The 27,884-nt window shown below is 34.8% G+C and overlaps 1 protein-coding gene across 2 annotated transcripts; it reads right to left on the bottom strand.

Annotated features, from left to right (window-relative positions):
* On the bottom strand, positions 1-27,837 carry Sec62 (SEC62 preprotein translocation factor). Of its 2 annotated transcripts, none has more exons than XM_004834575.4 (8): positions 27,525-27,837; positions 19,615-19,723; positions 18,580-18,685; positions 12,338-12,542; positions 12,023-12,115; positions 9,756-9,816; positions 6,825-6,944; positions 1-1,889 (listed from the first exon to the last, which is right to left on the bottom strand). In XM_004834575.4, exons 1-8 carry the CDS (start codon positions 27,558-27,560, stop codon positions 1,420-1,422), a joined length of 1,200 nt encoding a protein of 399 aa, XP_004834632.1. In that variant the 5' UTR covers positions 27,561-27,837; the 3' UTR covers positions 1-1,419. The 2 variants fall into 2 exon arrangements, with proteins under 2 accessions (XP_004834632.1, XP_087042621.1); XM_087186495.1 differs by lacking the exon at positions 27,525-27,837 and adding an exon at positions 21,346-21,503.
* Between the last annotated feature and the right edge of the window lie 47 nt (positions 27,838-27,884).

Genomic DNA, 27,884 nt, shown 5'->3' with positions numbered 1-27,884 from the left:
TTTAATAAGATGCATCAATGTATTTTTTCACAATTAGAAGAATGTTAACACTTTTAGTCCAACACCTAGATGGTAAATAACCCAAAGAAAAAGACCTACATACTCCACCTATTTCAACTACAAAACAAAATACTCTTACTGTGACTTAAGGAAAATCATTTAATATTCACTATCAGTTTGTAGAGTTTAACTCCAGGGAATGATTACGCTTGTAAGTAAACAAGATTTTCCTAAGATTTGTAACTATACCTTGCAAGACAAAAATCAAACTGCAAAACCAGTTTGAAGCAATTAGACTCCAATGGTTCTCTATGTTTTCTTTTATAGCCTTTATTTTAAACTGATATTTTAGAACAGTAAATTACCTTTCACAGCAGTGCCTCCTGGTCTGAAAATACAGTACCCCATTTCTAAATGCAAAGATTTAAAATAAATCAAAATGAACATTAAGGCATACAAACAGCTACTTTTAAGTCTGCTCTTATTTGATAAGGATCCGTTTTTACTTATATTCAAATACATGGAATGTTGGCACAAAACTGAAGCTGCTGTAGAAAGATTACAGATGTTCCATGAGTTATCCAAACTTCCATTTCTCTAAAAACATAACCTTACATAATCTTAATTTCACAAATTTAAGTGTTGAGAAATGTCTAAATAATAAGTAACAATTAAAATAAAATGTTTTATTTGTAAATTATGTACAGAATACACTTTACGCTATGACAAGGAGATGGGGAAGAAGAGCCATCACCTTCCAACCAATGCTGTTTGCTTTCCTGCTGGAGATGACCATCTTTCTCTGAATCAAGTGTACAATTCAGCTTGGATTTCCTAAGTTGGAAAGGAGAATTTGTAGCTAAACCAAAAATATTCCTGCACTGTTATTAGTTGGCTTATTTCCACCAAATGTTTTTGATCCCTGCTAACTCAGAATCTTTTAAGAAATTTCTGGTAGAATTTTATAATGAAAGTCTATAATTTTATAATGAAAAACAAAAGCATAACTATCAAGAACAATATGTATTTCAACCTAAAAAAATTGTGAAATGGCTAAACTATGAATAATCTGAAATGTTGGAGTTTATTCTTTTTGATTAACTTAACAGTAAAAAGCCATATATCAAAAATGCCCTTAATCTAAAGGTCATTGTGAAAAATGCATCTTTGATAACTATCAAAATGAGACCTACTTACTGTAAAATTATCAAATGCATAAAACTTATTAATGGCTTTAGACTGTACCAATAATAGTACCAATATTCTATAAAATGAAGGACTGAATAGAACTGCTTGGTTGTCAAATACTTTCAGCGAATGGACTTAAAGAATGCTACAAATGCCACATGTATAGTATGATGATCTGCCAACATAGAAAATCCAACCTCTTCCACTTATTCAGTCCCCAAATTAGTCAGATTATGATTTCTCATGTGAAGATTTAGGTGTTTCTCCATCATTGTCTTCTTCTTCCTCCTCTTCACAATCCCCATCAGTTTGCTGCTCCAGTTCCTCTTTTGTGATCATTTCAAAATCATTCCCATTTCCACTACTGTGTTGGGATCTGTCATCTTCCCTCCTGTCACTGTCTGTGTCTGAATGCCGTTCTCCACCTGAGCCTTCTGTTCCATGACTTCCTGGTCCTACTTTTCCTTCTTCATCTTCCTTTTTCTCACTGTCTGACTTTTCCTCACTGTCAGACTTCTGCTGTTTTTTGGTTTCAGATTTTTCGTCTTTCTTTAAGTCTGCTTTTGGTCCTTTGTATTCATGTGTGTACAGAGGCCTGAAGGAGTCAATGAAGCCCACATCAGCAGTCAGATTAGGCAAGAACCAAAAGTGGTGCCTTCCTCCAGTTATAAGCCAAATGATGAGAAACAGAATGCAACGAGCTGTGGGCAGAAACATTTCTGTAATTTAATAATTCAATCACTGACACAGATAGCAGGGAATATGTGTTAATAAAAAAGCTGTGAAAACATTTAGTTTTATTGCATATTTTATGCACCATAATTATGAATATTTAAATCCTGACTAGTTAACAGCTATCACAATATCCTAAGAGCAGTATACTCTGAACTTGAGGGTACAATTCTATAATGACACTCCTGAAAAATTACTTCTATTTTCACCTGGACACTATTTCAGACATACTCTTGATTTATGTACTTTATGGTACAGTAGTACTTCAATAAACATAGCAGTCAATTGGTAAGCATTCATTAAGTCATGGTGTAAGAAAAGAAAAAAACCATGAGTAACTGATGAAAGACACATTAAGAATGAAGCCTTTAAAAGGAGTAAGTAGTGTTGCATCATGACTTTCCCAGGGACTACTTATGCTCCTATAGGTCACATTCTCTACTAAATACTACAATTATACTGTGTATTATGGCATAAATGCAAATATGACACTGCATATTACTAAAAAATATATCATTATTATTGCTAATTCTAAAAGAATGAAAATGAAAACACTTCTGTGGGTCCCTACCTATATCATGGGCCCACAGCATATGCTATAGTCTGCCTAAAGGCTAGGTCAGCCTTGGATAAAGAATCTTAGCATTGGGCCAGGGATTTAGCTCAGTGGTTTCGCTGCCTGCTGCGCAAGCGCCAAGGACCCGAGTTCAATCCTGGGTACCAAAAGAAAAATATCTTAGCATTAACAAGTTCCCATCTTCTAATCCTTTTTGTTTTATTAGGTAAGTTATTTAATTTTTATTTAAAAATAAACTCAATACTAAGAAACTATACAAGCCATGCACAATAGTGCACACCTGTAGTCCTAGTACTCTGGGAGGGTGAAGCAGGAGGATCACAAATGCCACCCCAGCCTGGACAACTTACTTGGCAAGACCTTGTCTCAAATACATTTGAAAAAGAGATGAGGATGGAGCTCAGTGAGAAGGCCCTGGGTATAATCACCAGTATGGGGCAGGTGGGCAGTACAATGCTAATGAAAGAAAGATTGCTCAACGTGTTCACAATGGGGCCATGATTCAGGTCTCACTGCCAGGTGGGTGGCTTGAAGCACCGGTGGTACATGCATGGCTGTCCTATCAGGCAGCATGGGACAGTCATACATGTATCACCCTGCCATGAATGTGTTAAACATGAATCGGTTATGAGGTTACTTTTTCAAAATAACTTGACAAACCTGTGGGATAATGAAATATGAATTTTAAAATTTATAGTAATAGTTTTTTTTTTTTACAATTACATTGCTGTTTTCATATCTATGCTTCTTTCGTTATTTTGTTTAGGATAAATAAAGGAAATGGTTATAGCTGTCTTGACTTTTATAAAATAGTATTTGTAAATAAATCACCTTATATATAAAGTAGCAGTTTTATTTTCACAAGAACATTATGTACACTGAATGAACATTACACATTGAGTCTTTTATGGCACAAACAGAAAAGGTACATTATATGTGAAATTAAGATTTTAAAATAAATGTCACATGGGGCTGGGGATTTAGCTCAGTGGTTCCGCCGCCTGCTTCGCAAGCGCAAGGACCCGAGTTCGATCCCCGGCACCAAAAAAATTTTTTAAATAAATAAATAAAAATAAATAAATAAAATAAATGTCACTGATAAGAGATAATAAGCAACTTTTAAGGAGGTTGTATATTTTTCCAAATACATTTATGATGCTATGATAGGTTTTATTTTTTAATTTTTCTAAATATTTAAAAAAATTTTTAGTTTTTACAAATTTTCTTGAGACAGGGTCCTGCTATGTATGTAGTTGGGCTCACTATGTAGCCCAGGCTGCCTCGAGCTTTTGATTTTCGTGCTTCGGTTCTTGACTGCTGGGATTACAGGTATAGACCACTACTGGCTATGCTATGATATATTTTATAGGGTTATAAGACAGATGGTTCAGACTTATGAAATCTTATATCAAATATTTTTAAAAAGGCAGTATAGAAATGATAGAAAAGCCGGGCGTGGTGGCACATATTTGTAATCCCAGTATTTGCGAGGCTGAGGCAGAAGGATAGTTGCAAGTTTGAGCCAACCTGAGCAACACAGTGAGTTCAAGGCCAGCTTGAACTACATAGTGAGAACCTGTCTCAAAAAAGAAAAAAAAAATGTTTTAACCACATATAAACTGGGCATAACAATTTTAACATGCTTTACAGTTTTTCTCTATGTGGCATTGTATTACCAGGAGCAAAATGGGAAGAATCATAAAAAACTGTGATATGAACTGTCAATAATGCTCCTATACTTAAATGACACATTTTAGAAAAATCCCAAGTTTTATTTTAAATGGTGATATTAACAATGCATGTTCTAAGTAAAATCAAATATAATTTTGAACAATATGTAATATTTCATATAAAATATCCATTTGATAAGTGGATTACAAATCAAAATTACTGTATTTGAAAGAATATATGGGGTTGCATTTTCTAACAGAATCAACATAAAATATGGGGTCTGTTTTTTACTTTAATTTGCAAGACTGAAGCATAATGCATGTTTAAATCCATAGTAATTAAAAATATTATTTAAAAAACCAGGCTGGGGATTTATTTAGCTCAGTGGTTCCACCGTCTGCCTCTCAAGTGCACGGTCCTGAGTTCAATCCCCAGTACCAAAACAAAAACAACAACAACAAAAGAAACCACTGAAGAAATTATTTTAAAAAGCAAAACAATATAATGGTCATAAATTATTGTGAATACTGGTTTAATTAAAACCAAGCATGTGGAACAATTCTGTTCAATAGAACTAAACCTCTGGTGAAGAGTTTCAAGTAGTTTCTGAATTTCGTTAGTTTGAGATCTATTAATTTTTTATCTAATGTCAGAATAAAGTTTATGGTTTTCTCTTTGATACAGGTATTAACACCAACACTAGTTACCTTATTAACAACAGGCTTAGATAATAATTCATGGCTTACAATTGTGCTTGTGCCCCCTGCAGAAGTAGCAGATTTTTCTCAAGGTAACTGAACTAGAGGAAGGAAAAAAATGAAAGGGAGGTGGAGAAAGTCTCACTTAAGAGTTACAGATCAGAGGAAAAAGGAGGTCCATAAGATGATGGGCTGAGGCCGGGGATTGCAAGCACAAGGTTCCGAGTTCGATCCCCAGTACCAAAAAAAAAAAAAGATGATGGGCTGAAACAAAAACACTAGATAGGCTCCCAGGTCCATGGATGGTAGCACCATCCTAGAGTACCCGATGTCAGGGTGAAGAGATGTTCAAAGGGAGACTGCTTAGGGCCATGGAGTAATGCCATATATATTATGTATCACAGAATCTCAGAATACTACATACCCAGTTCAGATAATCCTGCTCAAATTATGTCCTCTAACAACAGATATTAGGTTAATAATGTAGATACTGTTTTTTCTTTTACAAATATTCTTCAGATTTGGTAGAAAAGATGATTTATCATTTGGGGAAAATAGCCAGAATTTCATACCACATAATCTCTGAACAGACCAAGGAATCCAATACAATTAACCCTATAGACAGCTCTAGATAAACTGAGAAAAATTCACGTGTCTTTCCCAAGGTGAAAAATTAAGAGTTGTCTGGCCTTTAAAGACAAAACCTTCAAAGACTAGAATTTTTTTTTTTTTTTTTACCGGGGATCGAACTCTGGTCCTTCCGCTTGCGAGGCAGGCGGTGGAACTATTGAGCTAAATCCCTGGCCCCTAAAGAGTAGAATTTTAAGTAAAATGCTCTATGTGGAAAAATTTACACATGTGTAATTAAAAACATTAAAACCATAACACAATCATCACTATATTCACATCTGGGTGCATCTCCTTCTACCAGTTAAATTCTCTGATGTTAACATTAAAGTAAAAAATCTTACTAAATAGGCAGAAAACTCATTTTATTTATTACTAGCATTTTTATACATTAATTGTTTTTTATTCTCTTTTCTGAAGGATAACAGATTGTTCAAATCTTTTACTATGAATATATGGAAATTTTCATCTTTTGCCTGTCCTGACAGTTGTTTGATCTGTTTTTGATGTGAAAAGGTTTTTTTTTTTAATTCTTACATGATCTGTATCTATTAGCCTTTTTTCTATTACTTGTTACCCAAGAAAGATCTCAATCATCCAAGAAAACAAATTCATTTATGTTTTCCTGTTTGATTTATAAAACATTTAATTCCTTAATGCATCTAGAATTTATTCTGAATAAAAACTGATTTTCCTTGGAGCCGGAGATTTAGCTCAGTGGTTCTGGCACCTGCCCTGCAAGCACAAGGACCCGAGTTTGATCCCCAGTACCAAAAAAAAAAATTGATTTTCCTTGAAGTGGCAAATTGCCTAAACATTCACTGAACACATGCATAGAATTTAAATATTTAACACAAGTTGTATTTATCTTACCTGAAAATAGAAAAATGATTTACTGAAATTATATTTAATAAATGACTGATCACTGCAAAAAAATTAAATATTTGCTCTAGTTAATTTTAAAAGCACATCTATTTGCAGGTTTAATAACATTTTAAAATAACTAAATGTTTCACTATAAAATGATAGGTAAACAAGGTGATGGATATGTTTGACTGAATCATTCCACTGTAAATATATCAAAATATCACACTGTAGCCTATAATGCTTGCAACTATCAATCAAATGTAGTATTAATAAAAATGTTTTTTAAAAAATGATATAGTAAAACCTTTTTCTTCATATTAGACCCAGTCTGAGTCAGTTTTGGGATTTGACCAAGAATATAGGATTATACTTACTCATTTAGCCACATTAATTTTGCTATTGAACTTTCCTGAAGCTCGAGATTACAGCCCAACTGCTGAATTAGTTTTACTAATAATACTTACCAACAGCAAGGAGAAGAATGCTGGCTACAAAACAGCCTGCGCCCACACTGAGGTAATAAACACCTACTCTCATTTCTGTTGGCCAAAGTGGGAAGAGGGTGGCTGCTATTACTGCAATCACTGGAACAAGAAATGACAAAGTTACATAGGTAACTTGTAGAATAAAAATGTAAATAGCCTGACTGCAATAATAAATGAACACATTCTTAGGGGGAAAAAATTCTGAAATAAAAAGTCACAATTTTTAAAAAGTAAAAAGTAGTAAATTATGAGTAATTTCATTATTTAACTTAATATTTTATCCTCTTCTTAGGTTGGGTGTTTTTTAGCCTAAATCACATTTATTTAGAAAACAGTGCTAAAAATTCAAAATTGTTCTTCAAAATGATCAATTACTGACACTTCCAAGCTATGTCTATATTACTGTTTGAGTATTAGGCATCTATCTACTGAATAGGGAAGCTTAAAGAAACAAAGCATAAAACCAAAAATATCCTAAGACCTCATCCTGGAGATTCTGATTCTAGGGTGAAGTTCTGACATCCACAGAAGCTCACAGGTGATTCTACTAAAGACAGTTTTTCGGTAGTTAGGAAAACTGTAGACAAGCATCCCTAGTATTTTTGCAGTAAAAGGGGGTAACATGAAAGAACTGTAAGAAATCAGATGACTGGTTATTAGGTCTGCAGAGTTAGAATAGTATTAAATTCTAGTTCTAGCATTTATAAGCTAAGTAACCCTGAGAAAATTATTTCATCCTTTTGAGGCTGTTTCTTTATATTTAATAAATGCCTATTTTTTAAGTTTAGTTTTCATTTTGTGTAAAAAAGGGCAAATTTAGTGAATTATCTTCATCTCGTACAGTTATAATTTTAATGCTTTTCACATCCATGCTGAAAATTTGCAATCTAGTAGAAAAGAAAGGAACATAAATTTCTCCAAAGGAATTTTCCCACTATTATATACACTTTATGAGAAAGTTTCAAACACTTTCATGTTACAAAAAAAATAAAAGATTAAATTTGTACAGATACTGATCTATATATCAAATATATGCAGAAATGATGTAAAAACTTTATTCAGTTTACTTTGACCTCTGTCCTCAAAAGATTTGCCCAAGGACAGATGCTTATCCTTTGTATAAATGACTGGCTTTATTTAAAAGATGAAAATCAAAGTAAGAAATGCAGTTTAATCACAGTACTTTTAAAATGCCTCCATAATATTAAAGGATCGTAAATGTCTATTTTTATTTTTTAAACATTGTGAGAATGAGACAGTATGTATTTAGCAAAGCAACTAGTAAACTGGAAGTAATCAACAACTTTATTAGCTATTTGGGTTTAACTGAGTTTTAACACATCATAAAAGAGATGTTTTGCTTTTGCAGTGCTGAGGACTGAGCCAGGAGCTTACATATGCTAGACAAGTGCTCTATCACTGAGCTACTTCCACAGCCTTTTTTCATTTAAGACAGGGCCACACTAAGCTGGTTCACACTAAGGTGCCAACCAGGCTGGTCTCAAACTTGTAATCCTCCTGTCTCAGCCTCTTCAGCAGCTAGGATTACAGGCATTACCACTATGCCAAAGAGTTGTTTTGAGTGAGATCCTAGGATATTATATTTATTTTAACTAATATCTTGGGGTTTTTTTCTATTTGCTAAATCATCTTTTTTAATGCTAAATCATTCTTTCCCATCCATCCTTGCCTGCCCTAAACTTGAGAAACACATTTATATTAAAAAACCAAATCAGAAACAAATCAAAAAGTATAGTGAAGATTAAATCTTCATCCAAATTCTTATTTTACTCCTCAGGGGCTAATTGAACCTACAGTATTTATATTCCCAGAGACTTCCTATATATAATTAAACTAGCTACACAGAATTTTTTTTCTAAGTAAACAAATGTAATTCTTATTCTTGCAATTTTCTTTTTATCTATTCTAGATACCTCTCCACCAGTATATCTTCATTCTTTAAAGGCTGCATAGTATTCTATTACACTGTAATTTATTTCACCTTTCTATTGAGGAACTTCAATTCTTTTCAGTTTTAACCTATTTCAGACAATAGCACAAATATCCTTGTACATGTAAATGTGTGCAAATATGATAATAGAATAAATTCCTTTAAGGGGAATTACTAGGCCAAAAATCAAAACGAATTTATACTTTGAAAGTTATTTGTTAGATTACTCTGAGGGATTTGGGTTAAAATAAGAAACACATCAAACTGAGCATGTTGGTACAGCCTGTCATCTCAGCACTTGGGAGGCTGAGGCAGGAGGATTGCCATGAGTTTGAAGCCAGCCTGAACTACATAGAGAGACTTTGTCTCAAAAAACAAAACAATAAAAAAAGCAACACATAAATGCATACTTTGGGCAACTGTATGCACAAATGGGATAAAGTCCTAGTAGAACAGCTGAGTCAGTTTTATATTCATTTAAAATTATTTTACATATATATATTTTTTTAATCCAAGGCATTGTGAACGGCAAGTTCTCCCAGTTAAATTCCTAGCCTGGCATTTACAATTTCAAAGATATTACCAAACTGCTTTCCCTAAAGCTGAAGCAGTGGATGTACTTACCAATTTTGGAGAGTGCTGGTTTTTCTAAAACATTCACTACTGCTTTACTTTATTATGTGAAAGTATTATTTATGATGACTAGTCATTGTATTTCAAGATCTATCAGCTACCTTTACCATTTTTCTACCAAGTTAAGCTGTTAATTTCGTAAAGATCTTCATTTTAATGTGTTGTAAATATTCTCCTTAGTTTATCATTTATCTTCCGATTTTAAAGTATCCTCTTAAGCAATAACTATTGTATGTTAAATTTAGATATGGTTTCCTTTGTGGTGCTACATTTTAATTTTTAAATTTTAGATTGTACTTTAAAGCTACTTACATCTTGGTACTTACCAAGAATTAATCCCATGACAAATGTTTTAATATGAACTGGGTCATAGATCCACACATAAACCTGTAAGAATCAAGAAATCTCAGTGCTTAAAAGTTCTAAGGTCATATTAGAAAGTAAAGTTTAGGACTGGGGATTTAGCTCAGTGGTTCCGCCGCCTGCCTTGCAGGCAGCAAGGTCCCGAGTTTGATCCTCGGTACAGGAGGGGAAAAAAAAAAAAGAAAGTAAAGTTTAATTCTATATTTTAAGTCCTCTAAAGCAATCACAACTTCTGAACATGTAAGAATTTAGTTTCTAATGTAACTAATTTCCAAAGACTCTTCTCCTTCAGTATTAAGAGTGGCATCTACTCAGGTAAAAAAATCATTATATTCTGTAACACACTTAAGTATATTTGTATATACTGTATATATATTCAACAATCTGTTCATATGCATATATCATTATTTATTCAATAATAAGTAATCATCAACCTTTTTGTCCCTAATATAATGATGAACCAGCTAAGAACACAGTAAGATATATTCCAGCTGGGCCACAGTACAAATCCAGCAGCTCTAAAATTTACCCTTCTCTCTCCTACTGACGTTACAGAAAGAACCTCTATTAAAGATCATGCATGGCACGGGGACTTAGCTCAGTGGTTCCACCGCCTGCCTTGCAAACGTAAGGTCCTGAGTTCAATCCCCGGTACCAAAAAAAAAGATCATTCTTGGTGAATATAAAGATTCTATGACTCCCTGTAGTAATTTTTTTTCCCACTCCTCCATACAGGGTTTATAACCTACAAAGAAAATACTACTGTTTCAAAGCTTAATTTACTTTTAGCAGGCTATTTTTTTTTTGGCTGAACGGTTATCATGCTATTCCTAGCACCTTATAAGAATGTCTAGCATACACCTGATGCTCAATGCTTAACTGAAGGCATTTGGGCTCTCATCTTGGGAAAGACATGTAGTCTTCTATTACAGTGGTTCTTAACCATTAGAATTACCTAAGGATACTTCATATAAAAATACTTCTCAACTCTTCCCCTATACTTGAGATTTTTATGTAAGTATTCTAGCCTACAGCACTTATTTTTGAAAAAGCTATTCCAGAATTTCAAATACACATGGAGCCACAACTTTATACATACGCTACTTTAGTGTAAGTGTAGCAAGAAAGGATATGTCTTGAAATTTACAATAGTTCAATGACCAGTATACAGTTAATATTTTTGTATTGGTTCATAGAAGGATGCCACCACACATCCCTACTTAAAAAGATAAAATAAAAAGTATCTCAAAGCACTAGGTAATGTTGAAAATTTTGGCTCAAGTGATGTGTCTGACTACATACTGTACACCCATTAACAAATTTTAAAAAAATAATAATGAAAAGTCTTAATTTTCTTTGAGCAAATAACCACCTAGTGTAAGCAAGACTATCTGATTAGGTTTTTTGGCCAGCAGATTCAGGCAGAAATGAAATCACCACCTTCCTGGACAGTGTCTTTAAGAGACAGTCTTAAGAAGTACATTCTTTACTCTCTTTTCCTTTTTTGGATGCATACATAAGGTTGGCAATCATTTTGGACCATGAAGCTACCTTAACTAGAAACATCCCACAGAGAAAACAAAGGAGGCTGGGTCCCCCCATAATGCTTATCCCTAGATTACACTGATGAGAAGGAAATAAGCATCTGTTTTGTAGTAAGCCACTTTTTTCAGGAATCCTATCACACCCAGTCAAATCTGACATTTTATAAATCTAAATTTAGACAAATTTATTTTTAAAAATAAAGTAATTTTTATACACTTAAGTGCATGATTAGATTTTTTTAAAATTAAATTCTTTTACTGGTACATTTTAGGTACACAACACAATTACATTTCTCATTGGGAATTGTACCTTTACATAATGCATCTTGGTTCTTATTTTTTCCCCATTCCTAGCCCTCCCTTCACCCTCTCTACCCTTCCCTATTTACAAAGACTTTATTTCCATTTTTTCCATTTCTCATCATTTTTCCTTTCCCTTCTTTCCTTTTCCCTGCCCCTCCCACTACCCCTACCCCTACCCCTTTGGACCTTTTCTTCCTATTTTGCATTATCGATTATTCATTCTAATCATTGGTACATTTTAGGTATACAATATAATGACATTCATCATTGGAAATTTAGTGCATGATTAGATTTAGCTCAACTGTTTCTTAGTGAACGCATCAAACATATTTCTAAAAATTTCCATGAAAAACTATTTTAAATCTTAGGCTAAATACTCTCACCTCATTGCCATCCAGAAAAACTTGATCATCATGTGGTTCAAGTTTGAATTTTTTCTTAGTTTCCTTTTTTTTGGGAGTTCCTGGAGTTTCTTCCTATGAAAACACAAGTTAAATAGAAATAACACAAGAAAGCAAAAACAATATGACATTCATATAGCAAAAAGCTTTCACTACTTGTAACACAAAAATTTCCAACCATGATATTTATAATAATCCTAATATGGTTAAGTATTTGCTGATACTATTTTAAATATGCTCATATGCTGATCATGTGCACACAATGATTTATTTTTACCTAATTTTAGTTGAACTCACCTTTTTGGAATCTTCCTTTTCACCGTCTTTTCTTTTCTCTTTTTCCTTTTTTGTCTTTTCTTCCTTTATATTTTCTTTCTTACTCTTTTTATCTTCTTCTTTTCCACTTTCAGCTTTTCCTTTATCTTTTTCTTTCTTTATATCTTTATCATACTTCATTTTCATCACCTTAAGTGCTCGGTGAAAAAACTGTTTCTTTAAAAGCCTTGGGTTAAAAAAAGTTACAATGTTACATTCCCTATCAATTATAGACACAGACTAAAAACCAAAAATATCAAGACCCAAATAAAATGCACACAGAAAGACATAAACTGGCAGCTCATAAAAGAAATTACTATTGCTGCTTATGGAAAAGTAGTCAGCTACACCAAATTAAAAAATCTTAGCTAATTAGATTACTGTGTATGGTTGTCAAAACTCGTGATATTTAATATAATTTTCACTTTTTGGTTTCTTTTTTTTTTGGTACCAGGGATCGAACTCAGGTTCTTGCACTTGCAAGGCAGGCAGCGGAACCACTGAGCTAAATCCCCGGCCCATAATTTTCACTTTTAACTGTATAAAGTCAGGTAAAAAGACATTATATATAAGTTTTGGATTGTACTATACTGATGCAGTAAATCCTCTCTTTACATTAAGTGTAATTAAGACTCAGATTCATTTAATATTAAGTTTCAAAAGCAAACAGAAATATTAAAAAGGAAAACAGTCTTAACAGAGTAAAAGTGTATCCATGACTTGATCCTATTCATGTCTCTTCACTGTCTTTCTAGATGTTTTTTTCTCCATGTACTTCACAGTTCAGATGACTGCTTGCTCTAGTGAAATATCTTCAATTAAGGAATGAATAATTACATCTACCAAGATAAGCCTTCTGTTTTCTGATAAGGACTTATAAGATCAATCTGAAAAATGTGCAATCTATTTGGTAAAACACTATATATTCCTAGTTTCATTAAGTTCTCTCTATATACATTTTTCTTTTTGGGGGGCAGTTAAAAAAGTCTCATACTAGGCCGAGGATGTAGCTTAGTGGCACTGAGCCTGCCTGGCAAGTACAAGGTCCTGAGTTTGATCCCTGGTACAAGGTGTGTGTGTCACCTACCAGCACCTTTATACTGGCTATTTCCTTCACCAGGAATTTTACTTCTTTCAAAAAGTATGTTTTTTTGTTTCATTCCCTTACTTCCTAAAAGTTTTTCCTGTTTAGGGCCGGGGATTTAGCTCAGTGGTTTCACTGCCTGCTGCGCAAGCTCAAGGGCCCGAGTTCGATCCCCGGTAACAAACAACAAACCCCCCCCCAAAAAACAAAAATAATAAAAAAATAAAAGTTTTTCCTGTTTAAAATCATAAGCCCTCCCCAACCTCTCCTGTTATTCTATCCATAGCACATATGCGGTAACATCATGTAATTTGTTGTCTATATGTCTGCCTCTTCACTATACTGTAAACTCCTTGAGAATGAGATTCTTGTGTGGTCCTGCCCCACCCTGTACCTGGGATTGAAATTAGGACCTTGCACTTGTGAGGCAGGCAAGGTGCCACTGAGCTAAATCCCTGGCCCGAGATTCTTGTTTTATTCATAAGTTTAGAAGCTTGGCTGATCCCAAATTAAGCCCATGCTGGCAGCTTCTCTCTAACCTTATAATTCTACCCAAGAAACTGGGTTTCTTTTACCTTTGTCATTTATAAGCCACCTTTTCAAATTTCATGTTTTGGTTTCAGAATTCTTGATTTGTTTCTTCATTCCTACCTTGATACTGTAAAAACACTACAACATCCAGAAGCTCGGTCTTACTACCACCATCTGTGCCTGCTAATGGCTACTATCCACCTTTCTACTTACACTTCACTGGTGCCTGCATATCGCATCACTTGTGAAGGAGGCTCTTCCTTCTTGTCCAGACCACTTCTTTCTGAATACTGTATTGTGCCCTCTGAAGCACCTATATGTCACCTGCCCGGCTGGGCTTCCTTCTGCAGCCTAATTAGGTCCAGACCATGATCATCTCCAAAAGCTAATGTCTAGTTTTCCTCTCTTAGCCTATTCAACTTGTTCAGATCTATTTAGCATATAATCATGCTACTGTTCAAACTGCCCTCCCCAAATGTGACAATTGATATCTGCTAAGCATATATATATATATATATATGTAAACAAACAAAACAAAATTTTGAAATGAGTTTTTCATTATTAGCTACTGTGAGAAGAGAATGGGATTTAATAGTGGTATGTCTGAATATGAAGGGGAACTTTACTTTATTTCAAAATGTCTTAAAACAATTTATAGTGAACATATGTTCTAATTTTGTCTGTACATTTATGATTTCCAGATTTTCTATAAGAAACATATATTTAACCCTCACTATGAAAACAAAAATACATTTTATTCATCTTATGTATGAAAACAAAATACATCTTATATTAAGGGAAAAAACTAGTATTTTATATAATAGATGTCTTTATACTGAGTACATGTATACATATATACATATACATACAGTTGAAGTATAGAGTTGCAAATGATTTTCTTCTAAACCATTTTCTGTATCTTTAGTTTTCTTAAATTTACTTCAGTGGAAAAAATGATTGTAAAAAATAAGAAATACACTACTAAACTTTACTAGAAAAAAAATCTTTTCCCTAATAATAGATCAGAAGGGCACAGAACCAGTTAGACTGTCTGCTTCTGTCACTCTTCCTGCATAGTTGCCTGTGGATTAGTAACTTTCAACCAAATTAGTATTGAAAATCATTTCACATTTAGGCTTCAAATATTTCCTTTACCACTTAAATAGCTGGGAGACTGGATAAATTACTTCACTTCAGCAGACTCTTAAATTGGGGTATCTTGTAGGGATTTTTAGGGTAAATGAGAAGCATGTGAATTGTTGAGCATTGGGCCTGGTATATATGTACTCAATAAATGTTAGCTATTATTGTTATGCCAAAAACTTCAATTTCATTTAATAGTTACAGAATATGTACTTGGTTTCAAAAATCATTATATTATAGCATTATTCTGTTCTGTAATTAGTAAATTACTGACTTATTCCTTCATGGGTCTTTAAAGAATGTCCACTTCAGCTCATTCTATGATTAGGGAAATGAGACTGACATTATTTAACCTTCGTAATATATCAGACCCTCTAGTTATGTGGGCTTTTCTTTTTTTTGAAGCAGGATCTTGCTAAATTGCTCAGACTAGCCTTGAATTTGTGACTTTCCTGCATTAGCATCCTGAATGGCTGGGATTCTAGACACTTACAATGGCACCTGGCCTTATTGAGCTTTACATATAAGACATAGGGCAAACTACTAATACAAAGCTCTCTAATATTTTCACAGAACGACTCACACTTTCCTATCTCAGTATGTTCTGTGCTTTTCCCTGAATAAATTCCCTTTCTTCTCTTGTTGGGCAATCACCTACTAATGTTTCAAAATTTGATTAAAATATTTTCTGTGAAGTCATTCTTGACAGTTTCACCAATTATTTTTTTTCATCAATTATTTTTATTAGACATAAAATTTCCCTAAGAGGTTAGAATATGTGTTTTGAAGTAGGGAACAAGTCACTGTAATCACTGTATTCCTAGGACTGATACACATGATTTAAAAATAGCTTGTAAAAAGTTTTTAAATTGCATCTGCATTTTCCTCACCTCTAATCTTTTTTTTCAGATTTATCAAATATTTAACTGAAAGCCAGGCATGTGTAAGGGACTTTCACCTATGCAGCAATGGTGCATTTTAGCTAAAGGCCTATATTATGCTAACTGCTATGGAGTTATAATAAAGTATAAACAGTCCTACAATTGTTTTCAGATTTAGCTGGCAAGAAATTAAAAAAACTAACACATATGTAAGAATTCTGAAATAGTTAAGGGCCAAACCGGTTAATATTAACTTAATAAATCAGTAAACTTTAGATATAAAGGTTAATATAGGTGGGAGGACCTGGGGAATACTACATGGTAGAAGCAGGATTTGAGGGATGTGCTTATAATATTGAGAGACAGGTATAAGAAAGGAAGGAGAATCATTCAGAGAAAGTAGAAGGTTAGGATCACAGAAAGACCAAGAGAATGACTGTGACACACTTGTACAAGAGGACATTACTGGATTGAGGATTAGTGATGAGAATAGGTTGAAAAGTTCATATGTAAAATGGGCCACAAAAGGTACACATCATAGTAGAAAAAATTATTTTCTTACTATCCTACATTTTCCTATCTTGTGATTTTTCCTAGACTCCATTATGTCCAGTTAGTTGCTTTAGAAAATGAAACTGGACAAAAGTTTTATTGTGCTTTTCTCTATGGCTGGGCAAGACTCGGAAAGGACTGGGCATCACCATGAAGACTCTAATTAGAAGTGGCTGGGGGATCTGAGATAGGCCTCGCTCCTTCATTTGGAGTGGAAAGGATACAGACAACCTGACACAAATGGGAATAACATACATATGAAAAGTGTCTCTAGGATATTCTCTGGACCCTGAGATTTTCTTTTCTTTTTTTTTGGTACCGGGGATCGAACTCAGGACTTTGCACTTGGAAGGCAAGCATGATGCCACTGAGCTAAATCCCGAGCCCCCGCGATTTTCATGTAACACAGTACCAGGGCTCCTAAAAGGTCAAGTGATATGGACTAATACTGACTGCTTGCCTTAAGAGACCTGGGCTTACAGAATTAATATCTGAAATAATACGATTGGCAGGTGACTCAATTTTAATTTTTTCTTCACTGAATGCAGCATCATTTTACTGAGGGAGATAGTTATAGTGCAGTGGTTAACAGCACAGACTACATGCTGTTGGGGGGAGACTGCTACATTTACAACCTTAGATCTCACTAGCTGTGTGACCTTGGACGAGGTTCTTAACTTCCCTGAGCCCCAGTTCCTATATTTGTAGTATCCCTTCATTTTTATGCCATATGTAAAAAGTAAATCTATTTTGAAGCAGGCAGGGAAGTTTGCACTTGGGAGTTAGACAAATAGCTGTAAGAACAAGCAAATACCAGTTGTATCACTGTTAGCTCATCCCAAACCAAACAATGAAACTTATTGTTTCTGAAATGTCCTTTAGTGATCTCTAGTGTTTGGTAACAAAAAATTTTAAGAAATATTTGATAATTCTTTAAGAAACCAGGTTGTAAAACAGTGGTTTTTAAAGATGGTTTTCATAAGGCTGATACTTTAAGTGCTATTTAAACACCTAACTCTATCAAACACAAAATCTAAAGTCTCAAATTCTCAGGTTATAAACTTTAGTGTCATGAAAACAAAATTTAGTTAACATATATTGATAAATATGCTTAACAAGTACAAAGTATATCAAGGAAGAAAAATAGAAAGAGAAACTACCATATTTCTTTGTAAAAGGAGGGTGATTTTTGTCTTTTAGACACATCATTCAAAATCCAAATTTTTTTGTAGGCTGGGGATGCTCAGTGGTAAATGTTTGTCTAGGATGTTCAATCCCCAGGAGTATAATCCCACTGAGTTTTTTCTTTTCTTTTTTGCAAAGAAAAGGTGTCTATTATGAAAAACATGTGTATGTTACTTAAATGTCTATATTTCATCTTAAAATTCTCAAAAATCGACAAGGTAAATGTTACAGCTGCTTGACTTTACAAGGATACATTAGCAATTACTAAAAGCAGGAAAAAGTCTCTGGCTTAGGGTTCAGGATATAGGCACTAAAAAACAAAATAAAACAAGGATAACAGTGCTAACAGGAATCCCTATAAGAGCTTTGGTAGAAACTCTCAGGCTATTTGCTCTACCAAAGAAAACATATTTTTCACTGTAGGCACTAGTATATGATTTTTATCGCTGACCATTTAGTTTAGTAGGCCAGGTGTGGTGACGCATGCCAGTAATCTCAGCACTCAGGAGGCTGAGGCAGGAGGACTGCCACGAGTTCAAGGCCAGCAGCCTGGGCTACATAGTGAATTCAAGACCAGCCTGAACTATATAGTGAGACCCTGTCTTACAAAAACAAAAAACAAAACATACAAAAGTAACAACATAAAGAAAATCATATTTAGTTTAAAACAAGTCTAATACCAAATATATTTCCAGATATACTGATGAAATCTAGGTTACATGTGAAAGCTATGTTTGATCTTGTAGTATCACTACATCTAATGATGAAAATAGGTAAAGAGTTTGAGGACTATAGAGAAAATTTTAAATTATTATTTGCAATATTCTTCACTAAGAAATAAACATTACCTGTTGCAGTAGTCAACTACAGACTCTCTGGTTGTAAATAAAGCTTCCTCTCCTTTCTTGGCTTTTGCCCACTTTGAATCCAAAAGGCAGTCCACTGCTTTTGAAGCTAAGAAAGAGATTTATGATTTTAAATTTAGTATACATAGAAATTGTCTAAGTAATATTCCAGAAAGCAAACTTCAACATTCTGACAACAGAAAATAAAACTGAGCTCAACAGAAAATTAAGTTTAACATGACCATCATACACAGTTTCTCAAAAACCTCAACTTGTGAAATGAACATATTGATAAGCATCTTTTCAAAGCAAGGTTGGGAAATAAATGGCATTCAGAAATATTAATTAAGCAAGACAAATTTATAGGAAAATATTATTAACAAAAAATTTCAAAATATTTGTAACTATCACTCAGCAAATAATCACAAATACAGGGTAAACCGCTATCTTTCTCTTTGGGCTCACATAATGAAAATTCTCATTAAGTAACCTACCGAACAACACCTGAACAACCTACTGTTGTCACCAGAAGCAGCTAAACAGATCCGAAGAGATTAGCACATCTACTTTTTAAAAACTTCCAAATCATTAATAAAACAGAAGAAAAAGATAAGGAATTTCTTCTCTAAAATGACAAAAATTTTGACAATGACAAATAATTTTCATTGATGAGATAAGCAAACATAGCCACTATTTACAAGCTATTGGGGGTACACTACAGATGGCATCAGCTTATAATGAAATTGTATAAAGTGAAGAATCAAAGCTCCTAGTTCCAAATATACATAATATCAAAACAAGGTAGTATTTTAGAACACTGAAAATAAACCCTATTTAAAAAAATTTTCAACAAATTAGAAAATACTTTATCTTTTTATTATAGATATTATCCTTCATAAAAATAAGATAATAAATGCCATATGTCTATCACCCCATTTCAATAATCACACTTGAAAAAGACTTAAAAACATCTACATAGTTTAAATTTAGGTAATTTCATAAGTTATGTACACTAATATTTCATTAATATAATCCTACCAATAAAATAATCAACCCGGTGACCCATCATATTGGTGGATTTTGTTGGACAGTTGAATCGAAGATACTTGGCTACAGCCTTCTCTTCTTTAGATGGTTCACCAACTTCCTACAACAAAAGAATATTACTTTAGTGTAATAAAGAATTTATACATTTGTTCTTTAAATCTTTTGTGAAACATAGGCTTTGCTTTCAGGCCTTCTCTGGAACAGGCCTAGTATAAGAGAAAATGGAAATTTTTTTAAACATTATTTTTCAAATAAAAATTGACTGGTCCAAACCCTATTGTTTCTTGGGTTCAACTATATGGCACTGGGTTATTTTTCCAGCATGGCAACTAATTCACACCAATTCACCTTCACTTTTGTAGGACCTCTCTCTCTCTTTTATTTTTTTGTGGCAGCGGAGATTGAACTCAGGACCTTGCGCTTTCGAGGCAGGCGGCAGATCCACTGAGCTAAATCCCCAGCTCAGGACCTCTTTTTAATAGGCACAAAGATAAGATGTTGCCAATAGTGACTGTCCAAAGGTCTAAGTAGAAACAGGTGCCATAAATGTTAAATAACAACCACCAATGATATGCACCCCAATTATGGCTACCAGACCACACTAGCTGCCTCAACGTGGTAACTGTTAAGAACTACTGAGATGCTAATGACTGGTACTCTTTCCCTTCTCTTTCCTCTGTAGTTACATACAGCAGATACTGATTGGAACTCCTTTTCCACTTGCGCTCTCTTCTTCCCAGTAGTGAGGCAAAAATTAGAAATGCCACAACAGATACATTAATATATCCTTTGAAGAACTAATTAATGCAAGTGCTAGGACAGTAGTTTTGCAAAGACTACTTTCATTTATGCTGGGCATGGTGGCACACACCTATGATCTCAGCACTGGAGGCGGTGAAGCAGGAAGATCACTGTGAGTTTGAGACCAGCCTGGGCTATATCTAAATTACATAGTGAGGCTCTGCCTCAGAAAAATAAAAAAATTAGAAGACTCCTTTAATCTTTCCTTTTCTTTCTTCTGTATCTGTTCCCAAATTTTCTATTAAATATTCTACAACTACCAGCTACGGGTTATTTGTGGTAATAAAAATTAAAAGCTCACACCACTCAACTTGAATGAAGACTACTGTAAAAACCAAATACAGTATTTATGGAAAAACTTCCATTTTTATTTATAAAAATATGTACCAAAAAAGTAAAATCTTAAAATTTACAAATTCAAACTTTAACACTCCAAACTAAGATCTATAAGGTTTAACTAAAATCTATAAGGTTTATAACAATTTGAGATCTAGCTATAAAATATACTTCTTGATATAATAAAAGGTGAAAACCTATTTAGTAAAATTGGTGAAACCATGCAAAATTTTATTAGTATGTTGATATGATGTTAAAATGTTAGTATTTAATTGTTTGTGTAATACACTATACTTCTAGTGGACTCATTAGCTGAAAGTTAACACAACAGCTGGAAATGAAATTTTAAGTAGTTTACAGAAACCAATTATATCTTATAATCACACTCACATATGCTGAATTTTTTCCTCATTTGATATATCAATTTAAAAGTTTATCTAATTAACTGATTAATTGTAACTGGGTTGGGCTTGTTTCTAAAGATTTGTAGGGCAGATAAACCATTCAATCAAATTCAAACTTCCTGAGTATCCTAATTTTGGGGGCTACAATTAATAGTGAAGATTTGTAAGGCATGATACTTACACTATGTTACATAACCATCAAAAGCAGCAATTATTTTTTTCTTCCCTCCCTTCTTTCTTTTCCTTCCTTCCTTCCTTCCTTCCTTCCTTCCTTCCTTTCTTTCTTTCTTTCGGTACTGGGGATCGAACTCGGGACCTTGTGCTTGCAAGGCAGGCAGCAGCACCACTGAGCTCAACCCCTGGACCTAGCAATTATTATTTTCTGAAAGGAGAGATAGGAAAAGAATTTTATAAGTACATGAAGTAGGAGTGAGATTATTAATGCAGTTGGGAATAGCCAGAAAAGATCTCTTGAAAGAAAGCACTAGATTTGAAAGATAAACAAGTTTTGGATAAACAGAAGACCATAAACACTGTGGCTAAGAATGAACACAAAATCTGGCTTCAGCATAGGACATTTGTGAAGCACTGGGAAGTTAAGTATAGGTAAGTAGAATAAAGAGTCTTCAATGTAGGCTGAGAAATTCTGACTTTACCCTATAAGTAACAGAAGAAACACCTGTAATTTCTTTGAATAGAAAAGAATTATTAAAATGGTTGAAACATTATTTTTGGAGTTGTGTGTAGTATGAATTGGAAAAAAGGCAGGGAAATTAGAATATCAATACAATATTCAAGTAAAGGTGATACAGGTCTGAAAACAGAAAATGTGGATATTTAAAATACTTCAAATGTAGAACAGTTAAGACTCAATGATAGAAGATGAATGAAATGACCAGGTAAAGGATGTCAGATTTCTAAGCTGATGAAGGGAAAGTATAGTTTTTTTTAAATAAGAAAGGAAATTTGGGAAAGTGAGTCTAGAGAACAATCACATCAGTTTTAGGAATGTACATCAACATTTATACTAACATTCAATTAAACCACTTACTGATCACATATAAATGCATTAATCTCCTGACTGCTTATCAAACCATCACATGAAAAATCTGGCTAAATAGCAGGATATATAAAAGCTGAAAAGTTGATTCTATCATGCAACAGGAAATCTGATACTATTATGTATTCGAAAAATTTTAAATGTCATTTTAACAATTTCAAGTTAACCAATCTTTCTACAAGTATAGTCCTGCCTTGATAAAGACTATTAAGCAACAATGAACAGAAGGTACTCAGAAAATACAAGGTTTGGATAATCTCTTCCAACTAGACAAAGAATTACTTTTCCACTGATACTTGCATAAAGTATCAGCAAGTTATAAGTTAGCCATGTTACAGATTGCCTTTAATGAAAAGGATATAATTTGTACTATCTGCTGGAGCTCTGGAGTAAAAAAGAGACTGCTATATAAGAGTAGCATGAGAACATGACTATGGGATGTTGGTTTTAAATACAGGAGATCCTGCATGGTTTCCACCCTTACTGTTCCCCTGATGCAGCCTAAAAGCGTATAAAACAGTCTTACCATTTTGTTTATACACTGGACTACACTATCTCTCCTCTCTGTTCCCTTCTAACATGAACAAAATATTTCCCTAAGTTTTCTATACTTCTAACTAGAAATAAAGCCTTTTAAGAATATCAGTACCCACTAATAAACAGAAAACAGCCCATTAACTCTCAAACAAAAGAGGATTTAACTCAAGTAATGAGCACAACAGTGTTAGAATGAGGCCACTAAAAGCCAATGACTTTAGACTGGACTGCCTTTCCCTGAATATCAATGCACTGGCTACTGCAAATTACAACCCAAAATTGTTTAATTTAAAGTTTGGTTAGAACAATCTTATAAAACTGTTTAACAAATACTATGTTTACTTTAGAACACATTAACATCTAAATACTACAATGATAGAGGTTACAGTATCTACTGTGCATTCGTACAGAGGTACAAAAATAGCAGTACAAAGTAGCTGAGAATGAAAACAGTAGGTTAACAGAATAAAATCTGAAAGCTGGAGGGGACCTCAGAAATATTATTTGCTCAATCTTGACTACAGCAGTATTCTTATATAATACTTCCAATTAACTTCTATTGTATAATCTCTGTAGCAATGTTTGCCAGATAAATGCAAAACCCTCCATTAAGCCTTTGGGGAAGGTTTCTAGACTTATGACTGGCTTCTTGGGTTCCTCCTCTTTCTTCAGAAGGTCCTGAGAAATCAGGCCCTGGCTGTAGAGCCCCAAACTTTCACTTTTCTTTCCTCTCCCAAAATTAAGCACATAAGCCCATGATACAGCAGTGTTTTATTGCCAGGGAGACAGATGGATGCAACAAAAATAACTGTTGGAGGCTATAAAAGTTCTAAGAAGTGGTAAGCCATTAAAATGTCCCCAAATTTAATTGGATATTGTACACATAAGAATACTAGATGGGATGATTCTCTTTAGTGGGGACAAATCACAGTCTTTGTTTTACAGTAAAGAAAATTAGGATTAAATTATTTCATTACAACTTATTTTTAACAGTGGTGAGGTGGAAAGAATATTCAACTGGAAATTAGAAGACTGGTCTAAATCTAGTTTTACCATCTTAATGAGTAATCTAGGGTCATGAGGATGTTAGGTGAGATCAGTAACCTAGCTCCACCACTTAGCTTTTGTATCAGACTGAATTTGTGGAAAAGAATTTCAAACAAATCCTACTACATCCTTTTCAATTCTTGAATTTCATGATACCATGATTCTAAATCATGTTTCTAAGCAGTACTTATTTTATATGAAGTTACTATATTTTCTTAAAAACTTACATCATTGCATTTCTTAACTTTATTTTTTTAAAAATTATTTTATTGGTACATTTTAGGTATACAATACGTTTACATTTATCATTGGGTGCCTGTACCTGTACATGATGTATCTTAGTTCTTATTTTTTTCCCCATTACCTGTGCGCCCTTCACCCCCTCCACCCTTCCCTATTTACATAGATTTCGTTTCCATTTTTTTTTTCTTTTCTCATAATTTTTCCTTTCCCTTCTTCCCTTTCCCCTCTCACCACCCCTACACCTTTGGACCTTTTCCTATTTCAAATTATCAATTATTCGTTTTAATCATTTTCATCCTCATTTACACTTTCAGTTTCTCACACTAGAGAAACTATTCGGTATTTACACATGTGTGTCCTATTTATTTCACTTAAAAGAGTATGGCCTCAATATGCATCTATTTAGCTATAAATGTCTCTAGTTTCTCATTTTTTATGGCTGAGTAGTACTCTATTTTATATATAAAAAAAACACATCTTCTTTATCCAGTTTCCAGTTAGTTGATGGGCACTTGGACTGTTTCCAAGCTTTAGCTATTACAAACTGTGCCGCTATAAACATGGGTGCACATATATCACTGTGGTATGATTCTTTTAATTCTTTGGGGAAGATACCCAGCAGGGCAATAGCTGGGTCAAATGGGACCTCTAGCCCTAGTTCTTTGAGGTATCTTCACACTGATTTCCACAGTGGTTGCGCCAGTCTGCACTCCCACCAACAATGGAAGAAGGTTCCTTTCTCCCCACACCCCCACCAGCATTTGTTATTGGTTGATTTGTTGATAGCAGCCATTCTTCCTGGGGTGAGGTGGAATCTCAGCGTTGTTTTCATATGCATCTCTCGAATGACCAGTGATGTTGAACATTTTTTCATATATTAAATAACTTTATTTTAAAATGTATTAATTTGGATTTAGATCATTCTCATTTGAGAATCTCAATCATTAAAGTTTTACAATATGATGTCAATGAACATATAGTTCATTTCAGGTTTTCTGTGACTGGTAATTTGGGTCCAAGAATGAAATGTGACAATAGTCCTCTTGCTCCCCAATTTGAATGGGACACAAGAATCTGAGGTTACATTGTACCAGAAAAAACAAAGGAATTAGCTACTTTTTAGAAACTGAAATCCAAGGTCATTTAATCTATTCAACACAAAATTTTCTCTTAACATGAAACATCAAGTAACAAAGGGCAGGAAACTCAGTTGATGTTGCCTACCCATGTACCTTTAACGTTCTACCAAATAGGCTCGTTTTTGGAACAGTCTCTGAACTCTGCATTACATTTGATCTTTTTACCTCAAGTGATGCCAGTATCTACTTTTTGATTCTCTGGGAGGAAAAAAAAAAAAATGAAGAATTTCCTAGGGTAGTGTACTTTTATAAATGTTACAACTTCACAAAAGTAGTACTCCAAGATCTCCCACAAAAATTATACACAGCCAACTAGAAAACTTTGAGGACACAAAAATAACTTATTTTCATTTTGCAGTATGGTAAACTGAATTTTGAAAACAATCAGATCCCCAAATAAACAATAGAAAGTACATGTCTATATTTTAATAACTCAAAACCTAACAGTCTGCTTACTAAATAAGATAGTTATTAAATATTCTTTAGCATATCAAAGAGTGCTTAACAAAAACCAAAATAACTCAACCTAAATCCTTCATTCTGGGGGAGGAGGACAAGAGGGATGGGGTTATGTGCCAAGTACTTTCAGTAAGTAATTGACTCACCTATTGTTTTCACAGCAAATCTAACCCTACAGGGTTTTTAAAATTTTGTTTTTAAGATAAACATCCCTTATTAGAGATGGAGAAACTGACTAACTCAAAATTACTCAGCTAATAATTGGTGAAGCAGGTATACAAACAGGCCTCTTGGCCACTACCACTAGTGTTATATACACCCTTTTGCCTGTCTATTTAATATAAGATCACAACTGAAATACGAGCAGTGAATTGTATCACCTTTACAATAGTAAAGAGTTGAAACTATAAAACAATTTGTTCTAAAGGGCATAAAATTCTGTCAAGTGTAAATATAAGTATGTAATGTAAGTGTATGTAATGTAATAATGTATGTAATAATATAATGTAATATATGTAATGTATATATAATGTAATATATGTATAATATGTAATAATATAATGTGTAATAATATAATATGTGTAATGTGTATATAATGTAATAATGTAGTAATGTAAGTATATGTAATGTAATGTAAGTATATGTAAAGTAATGTAAGTATAAATATGACAGCTTCAATACAAATTCTAATAAAATACTGTCTGTCCACGTTAAAATGACACTAAATTTCTAAAGATTAAGGATAGTATAAGAAACTTCTCACTGACCTTAAGCCCTAGTTTTAAGCCCCGTCTGAACTTGGAATTTGCCTCTAATTCTGTTCGGCAACCTATTCACAATTACTTTGTTATTTCCACCAAAATGCAAATTTACTGATCATTGATATCTTTTCAATAGTAAAGTATTCAACTAGGCACACCTGTGCGTGGGTCAATAAATTGACAGATTTTTTAAAATGGAGAGATAACAAGGAAACAGTCATTCTGAGCAAGGATCAGAAAGACAATGAGTGTAACAATGTTTTTTGTGTTAACAATTTGCTACATGCTATCGATTTATGATGCCATTGGTTTCTAAACACAAACTGATGAGGCAACTAACAAGCATCCTGAGTCAAAGATGTTCAACATATTTAATCCCCTTGGTAAAGAACAGGAACGACAAGGATAAAATTGCCGGAAAGAAATGCACAACTGATGTGCATGTGGAATGAGGGAGGGATGTTATGTAGGTTATGATGACAAACTGGCATGTGAAAGGTTTCTGGGCGCCACCAGCTCGTTGCAGCACCAACGGGGTTGCGTTTGTTTACACCCTGTCGCCTGGAAGACAGCCAGCAAGCTTCAAGAGAACTATTAAGTTTAAAAATGTTGAGGAGATAGGGGGCCAAACGCGACCAAACATCGAGATGAGATCGCAGCCTGGGCCTCCAGGGGAGCTGAGCGGGTCCAGGTCGTTCCTCCTCCGTAGTCTCCGCGCACAAAGAACAGGCAGATCTCCACCTCTTTCTACCCTAATTACCGTGGCCTTAATTTATGGGCATCTGCGGGGTGAGGATGTGCAAGACAGCGAGCGAGGGGCGCGGAGGGCCGGCGTCTGTGCCCTGGACGTGGTAGCCCTAGCAGCGGAGGCCCGGGCCGGCAGCCGCGCCCCCGCAGCCGGATCCCGAGCGCCGCGCCACCTTCCTTCCCCGGCGGCTCCACCGCCGACACCGCCCCCCCCTCAGGCCCCTCACCACGACGCAGCCCGCAGCCAGTGGCCTCCGCGCGGAAGCCCACCCTGCCTCTCCCCTGCTTGTCCTTTCTCGAAGCTTTTCCCGTTTCTTCCACTTCCGAGCGCGCCGAAGCCCCCTACCCCAGAGCTCGCCCTTGCTACCTGGATCCGCTTCTTGTGCCGCCTGCGTTCCGCCATGTTGGCCGCTCCGCCCGATTCCTCCTGACGTGGAGCGAGGAGGGGGCGGCGGAAACCTCGCGAGAGCGCGACTCGCGGCCCGTTATGTAACCGGGCGGGCCCCGCGAGAGGGGAGGCCGGTGGCCGCGCGCGTCCGTCGGTGTAGGGGTTCGTCCTGCGCGGTGTTTCGCCGGCCTCTGTAGTTGCCGGGACCGGAGAGTCGCCGGGAGAAGGCCAGAGCCCAGCAGTGGATTCCAGGAAGGAGGCCTTGGAAGAGTGTTCGGTTCTTAACCCTGACTAAGCGTTTGAATCACCTGGGAAGCCACTAAAATAGATTCCCGGGCC

The sequence above is a fragment of the Heterocephalus glaber genome, unplaced genomic scaffold (assembly GCF_053883595.1).
Source record: "Heterocephalus glaber isolate CG9 unplaced genomic scaffold, H.glaber_assembly_v1.0 deba00001504, whole genome shotgun sequence".
In the NCBI taxonomy this organism is placed as follows: domain Eukaryota; kingdom Metazoa; phylum Chordata; class Mammalia; order Rodentia; family Bathyergidae; genus Heterocephalus; species Heterocephalus glaber.
Note: the sequence above shows the minus strand (reverse complement) of the source record. Positions and strands in the feature narration are given on the sequence as shown.

Excerpts from the sequence above, each read along its gene's own strand:
- Sec62 (XM_004834575.4), bottom strand. The coding sequence starts at position 27,560 with ATGGCGGAACGCAGGCGGCACAAGAAGCGGATCCAG. Across the intron at positions 12,543-18,579 it reads GTAGTTGACTACTGCAACAG|GCTTTTAAAGAAACAGTTTT; the intron begins GTAATGTTTATT and ends TTTTAACCCAAG. Across the intron at positions 6,945-9,755 it reads TGTCATGGGATTAATTCTTG|TGATTGCAGTAATAGCAGCC; the intron begins GTAAGTACCAAG and ends TTCTTGTTCCAG.